Source organism: Blennius ocellaris, assembly GCF_963422515.1.
Source record: "Blennius ocellaris genome assembly, chromosome: 18".
Lineage (NCBI taxonomy): Eukaryota > Metazoa > Chordata > Actinopteri > Blenniiformes > Blenniidae > Blennius > Blennius ocellaris.
This window is the reverse complement of record NC_137667.1, coordinates 7,489,779-7,498,019: the sequence shown is the minus strand read 5'-3', so window position 1 is coordinate 7,498,019 and position 8,241 is coordinate 7,489,779. Positions and strand designations below refer to the sequence as shown.

Genomic DNA, 8,241 nt, shown 5'->3' with positions numbered 1-8,241 from the left:
GCCCCAATGAGCCCCTTTGGAGGGGAGCGAAAAGAAGGAGCGGATTGCAGCTGTGACGTGGGCGTCGTTGTTCCATTCACCGCGTTCTCCATGGCAACGGGGCAAGAAGCTAGAAGCACGCAGCCCCTCTCCAGCGTCCTGAGGGCAAAGAGGCAGCTGGAAGTTTCTCCTCACCGCCACTGCTCACTGATTCATGGCGCACTACAGCCTCGAAATGTTCAACTATTCAATTATAGAATCCAAATAAGATTAAGGTTTTTGCCACTTATCGGCATTTAAACCCCTAAATAGCTTAATTTCCCACTACAAAAAAAAAAACGGATTTAACGCAGTTCAAATAGTAGGTAAATTGCTTTTTGCACGTAACTTTTACGCAGCGTTTTTGGCGCACGAGCACATATTCGTGACCCAGTGACCTACATCAAGGTTAATAAACTGCTTCAACCGAAAAGAAATCTCATTTTCCGTTTTGTATAGTAAAGCTTCTTCTGTTTACTCTCGGCAGCCAGATTTCTCCCTCCACTTTGTACTCTCGCATGCTGCAGGACTGCGAGTATTGTTGGGCAGGGTGATTGGGGTTTCTGTACAATCTCCCGTGACCAATGAGCGGGGTGCTGTCAGGGGTAACCACATCTGTCAACCGTTCTTGGCCAATAAAGAGCGGAGCGAGGCGGACCACAGGTGCGCGCCTCTGCGTCCCCTTGGCACAGCGCCCGGGAGATGCTGGAGAGAGACGCCTAGCTGCCCCGTGGCGCAAAAGAGTTACTGTCAAAGCAGCTTCCTTTTAACTCCAGCTATCACTCTGGCTCCGATAGTTATGGCGACCGCAACGTCCAACCACTACAGCGTCCTCACCACCCCCAGCAGCGCGCCGCCGCCGCACTCGGAGTCCGGGAGCATGCAGCAGGCGGCTGCGTACAGGGACGCGCACACCCTGCTCCAGAGCGACTACGGCACGTTACCGGGCGCTGGGCATCCGCTCAGCCACGCGCACCAGTGGATCACGGCGCTGTCTCACGGTGACAGCGGAGCGCAGTGGCCGTCCAGTCCCCTCGGAGAGCAGGACGTGAAGCCCGTGCTGCATGACAGTGACCGAGAGGAGCTGCAGAACTCCAGCAGTCTGCAGCAGCAGCAACAGCAGCAGCAGCAGCCGCAGCAGCAGCAGCAGCAACAGCAGCAGCAGCAACAGCGACACCCTCACCTCGCGCACCAGCAGGCGCATCACGACGGCAGAGCATGGCGCACCAGCACGGCCACCACGCACATCTCCGCCATGGCGACGTCTGAGGGCCAGAGTCTGGTGTACTCCCAGTCCGGCTTCGGTCTGATGCCGGGGGGAGAGCAAGGGGGGATGCACCACCACCCCCTGCGGGACGAGGACCACCACAGCCACAGCCCGCACCTCAGTGAGCACGGAGGCGGCCCCGGGGCCCACCAGCAGTCTCTCTCACACCACCACCAGCACGGGGGCCACCAGGACCAGTCGGACGAGGACACGCCGACCTCCGACGAGTTGGAGCAGTTCGCCAAGCAGTTCAAGCAGCGGCGGATCAAGCTGGGCTTCACGCAGGCGGACGTGGGTCTGGCGCTCGGGACGCTGTACGGGAACGTGTTTTCTCAGACCACCATTTGCAGGTTCGAGGCGCTTCAGCTCAGCTTCAAAAACATGTGCAAACTCAAGCCGCTGTTGAACAAGTGGCTGGAGGAGGCGGACTCCACGTCGGGGAGTCCCACCAGCCTGGATAAAATCGCGGCACAGGGGAGGAAAAGGAAAAAGAGAACCTCCATCGAGGTGGGCGTCAAAGGCGCTCTGGAGAGCCATTTTCTCAAATGTCCAAAGCCCGGAGCGGCGGAGATCAACTCCCTGGCGGACAGCTTGCAGCTGGAGAAGGAGGTGGTGAGGGTTTGGTTTTGTAACCGGCGGCAGAAGGAGAAGAGGATGACACCCGCTGGGGGACAAATAGCGGGGGGAGAGGACATGTACGGGGACACTCCACCGCACCACGGAGGACAGACGCCGGTGCAGTGACCCCACTTTCATCCATCCACAGAGACACGCGGACTCGGTTTCCTTTACTTCTCTGTGCTGCTGCGCTCAGAACTGGACCCCGGCCAGTTGACATGTTGGACCCACACACACACACACACACACACACACACACACACACACACACACACACACACACACACACACACACACACACACACACACACACACACACACACACACACACACACACACACACACACACAGAGTGGGGACACACTGGAGCACTACAAATACTCAGCTGTGCGCAGAGGCTGCGTGTGCAAACCAAAAAAAAAAAAAAAAAGAGGAAAAAAAACACAAAAGAAGAAAGAAAGAAAGAAAGAAAGAAAAATAAACTGCGACGCTTTTCTACACCTTCGATCCAGGCGCCGGTGTGTCATTATGTAACGTTGTCATTAACGGAAGGCAGAGCGTGATGTGGACGGGAGCTGTCCACCGGGGGGAAACATCAAAACAAGCTCGGGGCAGGATGATTTAGTCGCAGCCAGTGTGGGTAAATAAACGCCATCTTTCCGTCATAACAAAAGCAACAGGGGTTCTTCACAGCTTGTAGCAAGACCGGGCTGAAATGGCAGACACCTGCGGAACAATGTCAAATTCCAACCAACACCAGCCTAATTATTATTATTATTATTATTATTATTATTATTATTATTATTATTATTATTATTATTATTATTATTATTATTATTATTATGTTTAGAGAAGGCTGGGTGGAAAACACCCAACCAAATAGATTCAAATGTATGTATTTATATTATATTAAATAAAGCAAAGATGATTTCCAATATATTGAAATACGCCTTTAATATATCGACAAAAATTATGGGAATTCAAATCCAGTATAATAATAATAATAATACAAATAATAATAATAATAATAATAATAATATGTGTTGTACTGCGGGAGACTGCGTGTTGGTTGACTTTAATGCTTTCCTTTCTGTGCAGACATTTCTGTGCGCCTGTTTACAGTGTTTTTTGCTGTTTGTTATTTCTGTACTTTTCCAAAATGCTGTGATGAGAAAGACCGAGACTGTCCGGCTGGAAACACTCAAAGCAATCCAGCCCATCTTGCCTTCCTTTCCTATAGAAGTAAAAATGATAATAATATAAATAATGATGACAGACACTGAATCTATCCTGGTACCAGCTCTGGCCACACTGGTGGCCACACTACTACTTCTACTACTGCTGTATGAGTCATTCATTCACGGAGAAGACGATCTGTGGGATGTATTTCCATTCGTTTTTGTATTGCTTCGTTTGTTTGTATGTTCGTTCAGTTTTCTCTGTCAGTCTGTGCCAAAGCACAAACACAAGACACGTGTTTTTGTGCCACTTAAATCCTGTGAATAATAATGATCTGATCTAATCTGATCTGATGATGGAGGTTTTGTGTGGGGAAATCCACGGGTTGGAGAATAATTTTTCTGACTAAATCCTGAAGAAAATATAGAAACACAGAAGCTCAAATCCAGTTGAGGTACATGATCCTACTTGAATGCACTTGGGGCTTTTTTCTTCTTCTTTCTTTTCATTTTAACAACTATGAATAACAGTCCCAGTCGAAATCACCTTTTCAATGGTGTTTGTTTGTTTTGTTTTGGGTTTTTTTAAATCACAGCAATATTTAACGTTCTGCAATACATTTTCTTTATTTATTCTCCTGTAATTCGCCCTGAATTAAAATAAAATCTATTTATCGTAATTCTGACTGCACGTCATGCAATCCTCAAACTGAATTTGAGTTTCTGTGGTGGAAAAAAAAAAAAAATCAAAACCAAAACAAAAAAAGCATTGACCTGAAATCTGTGATCAAACGAAGAGGGGAAAAAGAAATCAACGATTGCACAATTTCTATATGCTTTTTGTCATTAAATCGTATTTGTTTTATAAAACACTGCACTCCTGCACGTTTATTGAGCTCTTGGTTTAAAAAAAAAAAAAAAACTAAAACGTCGTAGCACTGACATCAAGCTATTTTATTTGATTATTTATATGTGCGGCCTTGCATTATAATTATGACTTTTATGAATGTCTGTAAAATGTCCTTCAGCTGTTGTGGTTAAGTGTTTACTAGCGATGCTCAGAGAGAAAGGGCCTGGAACTCCAATCTAAGGCAACAAATAATGTTATGACAAGAATCAGTGTGAAAACTAAGAGACACTCATGGGGAAATGTGATTTGAAATGTTCAAAGAGATGAAAGACATACACTATAAGTGTGCAGAACACTGGTTGATAAATTAAGAAAAGAAAATCACCTTAAATCGGACCTATTACCTCTATAAAATAATACAAATAATTGCGATTCTAGCTAGATGTAGCATTTTGCTGCTGTGTAAAACAATGTTATCAGCTGCAGAATCAAAATGAAACGTGTTGACACACATTTCGAATACTTGAAATTAAATTGTAGGTTGTTTTTTTTGTTTTTTGGGGGGGGATTTAAACAGATGCTCTGAACACCACAGACGTTTTCAGCCAGATATTTTTCTACTCTGCACCAGTAGGAAAAGTGATTGTAACTCCTCATCCTGTCTTGGGTTTGTTTACCTGACGTCTGATACACGATCTTTTTTATTGCAGCCGAGCTGAGCGACACAGTTGGACGCTCCAATGGCGGCTCGCTGGCGCCACCTAGCGGTCACAAGGAGACATTAGCTGTGAGCCAAGCAATGGATTTAACTGAACTAAAGATTTCTTTTCTTTTACGTTATTTTCTTTGATGCGATTTCGTTCTTCTCCTTTTTCCTTTTTTTACTCTCTGACCTTTCATTTCTTGACTGCTGCTCGTTTTTTTCATTGTTGTTATTTTCTCCTTTTATCTTCTTTTTGCTATTTCATGATCATCTATTCTTTTATTTTGTCCGTTTCTTTTCCTTCACTTTCTTCTCTTTCTCTTCTGTTCTATTAAACATTTCCCCCCATTGTGAATTTAATTTCCATAATTTTGGGTGATGCTCTTAACCACTTTTTCCCCTTATTTATTTATTAATTGTATTTCTGAATCCAATACGTCACAATATTTCAGTTGAAGTGTCTTTAAAAAAAACATGTAATCTGGTCTGAATCAAAAGGAAAACAAAAAGCAAAATTGTATTTATTTGATGGTTGCAGTTATTTTTTGACAGATTTCAAACGTGTTGTTTTGGAAAATTTCCTTAATGTACAAAAAACATTTTCTCGAATATATTTGGATAGCAAACTATAAAAAAGTCCAAACTATTTTTTGAATAAACAAATAATCAAAACTTGGCAAATTGTCTGAGCTTGTAGCGGTGGGGACATGAAATAATGTACTTTAGTCGCTGAACACGTATAATGAAGCTTTTGATAAGTCAGCGTGTGCTTATATCATTTATATTGTATCAAATGACACATTTATGGAACTAAAATTCTATAATTGTATTGAAATTATTAAAAAAATGTCAGATTTTGTTTAATCAAGAAACAAAAATGCAAAAAAACTGGAGGATGGATAAATATTTATGCGTGTGCGGGAGTGTGTGTGTGTGTGTGTGTGTCAGGTCTGAACCCACCTCTCTGGAGGACCCTGTTGCCTGGATTCTGTCCTATCAGCGGGCGACCATCTGCCCTCCTCGCGGCCCTGATGCTCCTACAGGCATCCTCTGCATTATTCATATCTTTACACAACTACACACCCGCACACACTTTCTCGCTTGCACACAATGTCCTACCTCACACATCATGCACACACACACACACACACACACACACACACACACACACACACACACACACACACACACACACACACACACACACACATACACTCAGCTGCTACGTCTGACACTGTACGCCATCTCTGACTCAGATGGCTCCCGCTCTGGTGTCATTGTCACTTCTCGATTGTCTCCTCCGTCTCGTGTGGAAAGGATCTTCCCAGGGATTTTGCACAATGGTCCCCGGGATGCGACCAGCCAAATCCATCAAATATCATGCGTCTGCTTCGCCACTGTTTGTCTCGTTGCAGATCCGTGCCCTTTTCTCACCCAAGCCCGTGCCCCCGTCTCGACAGTGGCGCTCCCACAACTTGTCTTTTATCTCCCTCTGCCCTCCTTTTTCACTCCCTTCCTCCAGAGCTCCAACACCAGCACAAAGAAAAGGGCAGAGAGCTAATCCTCCAGCATTGTTGGGTGGGCTTAGCATTGTCGTGTGGTAGCATGCACAGAGGGAGAGGGATTATGAGATGGATATATACCAGAGTATACCCACCTAAATGTCTGCGAGGGACTCACCTTTTATTTCACCCCAGATATGCAAATAATAAGCAAAACAAAACCCAGGAGAAAATATCACAGCTATATTTAATGAAATATTATATTTTATCCATTGTTATACAGCCTTTTTTTTATTATCTCTATTTATGATACATTCATGAGATTCTTCTTCTTCTTTTTTTTTAAACCTTCTAGAACATTTTCTTTGAAGTCATGTTCATGTAATATTTCTTTCTTATGTACAGTCCAATGAGAGTCCACAAGTGTATCAAGCACACACAACACCAAAAGACAATGCAATATGGCTTCTACGCTCTACAAGCAGAAATGGTGGTGGGTCAGTGAGACACGCGGCGACGCTGAACCGGCACCCCACCGAAACACTTCGACCGGCCGAGACACACAAGAGACAGATGGGAGATTTGCTCAGCGGCGAGTGAGAGGAGAGACGCCGATCATCAGCTGATCAAAGATTTAGTGGTCAGTTCGGCCTTTCGGCTTCAACTTGACATGAAAGCTCTGCAGAGTTTTTTGACGATTATGCCAAGTAACGAACCGACGGCAAGCTGCCGTAACACGTCGACACCGGGCCGCCGTTGCCGCCTCACAAATTCTTAATCGCCTTCTCACCAAAACGACGCCTCGGAAAAAGGAAACATGGAGGGCACATGCAATTACAGCAATGAGAGGTGGACGTGCGATTATGCAGATGTTTCAAAGTGTCGTGTGTCTTGAAGAGAACCGGCGACGTTGCGCGAAGACACAGATCAGTAAATTCGTCTCGACGGTATTTTGCAGCGGCAGAACAAAACGCATGTAAACAGAAAGAAGGAAGTACAACGAGATCCACGGTATGTCCTCCACTCCAGCACACCCACAATCAAAATCAATAAATAGAAGAAAAATAGATAAATGAATAAATAAATAAATAAATAAATACAAACTTATAAAAACACAAGTCATACGCTGGCACTGGTAGAAAGTAAACAGTTCAGTTTCCATAAGGCTAAATTTGACAACTTATGAGAGAAGGCAACGGCATGCAGGCGAGGGAGTTTTTAAGACACAGAAAGAAAAAAAAATTCCACTTCTCTTTTTTTTTTCCTCAGTTCCACCAAACGTTCCAAGTTCAACCGTGACATAAACACCCGTCAAGGTTTTTTACTGCGCGCCGCCTCGCGTTCCGAAGGGCTGGCTGGCTGCCGTACGAGTCGGGCCGAACGTGTTGCCGGCGAGAGTTTGTTCGGCGGCGAGTCGCTCCGTGGTTAAAGTGGAGGGAGTCGTCAGGGCAACAGTCTTCTTCGGGAAGATGAGCGACATCTCAAAGCACAAACACATCTACTGCTACATGTCAGTGCTACAAAAATCCAACTCGGTGTCACAAGTGCAACATCTTCGCAGGTGGAGTCGGGTTGACGGCATTACGATGTGTTGATGTTGAAGTTTGGGGTCACTCCAAGTGGGGGATTTCAATCATTCTGCTCACAACTACACTACGCCATGTCCCATTGTGTGTGTTTTTTTTAAATAATAAAGTAGTTATTGTTTGCGGAAAGGTCTATTTGATACAAGTAGATAGAAAGAAATGCTTTCTTTTGACATTGTTTACACTGGTTCTGAATGAAAACAGCCTTTTGTTTCACATTCATAGAAATATCTCCACCTGTATGTCCACATCCTTGTAATTATCTTGTGGGCGAAAAATATCTGTTTTCACTCAGGATCAGGGAGCTTCAGCATCTCTTCTCGGTAACTTTTCGGAGGAAATAGTGCATAATGGTGAAATTGGACTCATCTTAAACACGTTTTTTTTTCACCAAACTACTCTGTGACGACTTCTATATTACTTCAAACATAAATCATTCAAGTAAAAACTCCATGGTGTCCACACCCTCGCTGAACATTGAAGTTGCTATTACACTTTATGTGAGGAAAGTTTAAGGTG

The 8,241-nt window shown here is 44.5% G+C and overlaps 1 protein-coding gene across 1 annotated transcript; it reads left to right on the top strand.

Annotated features, from left to right (window-relative positions):
- Positions 1–601: 601 nt before the first annotated feature.
- Positions 602–2,029, top strand: pou3f2a (POU class 3 homeobox 2a; the record flags this gene model as incomplete). Its single annotated transcript, XM_080514558.1, has 1 exon — positions 602–2,029. The coding sequence occupies exon 1, from the start codon at positions 818–820 to the stop codon at positions 2,027–2,029; it is 1,212 nt and encodes a 403-aa protein (XP_080370684.1). The 5' UTR covers positions 602–817.
- Positions 2,030–8,241: the final 6,212 nt, after the last annotated feature.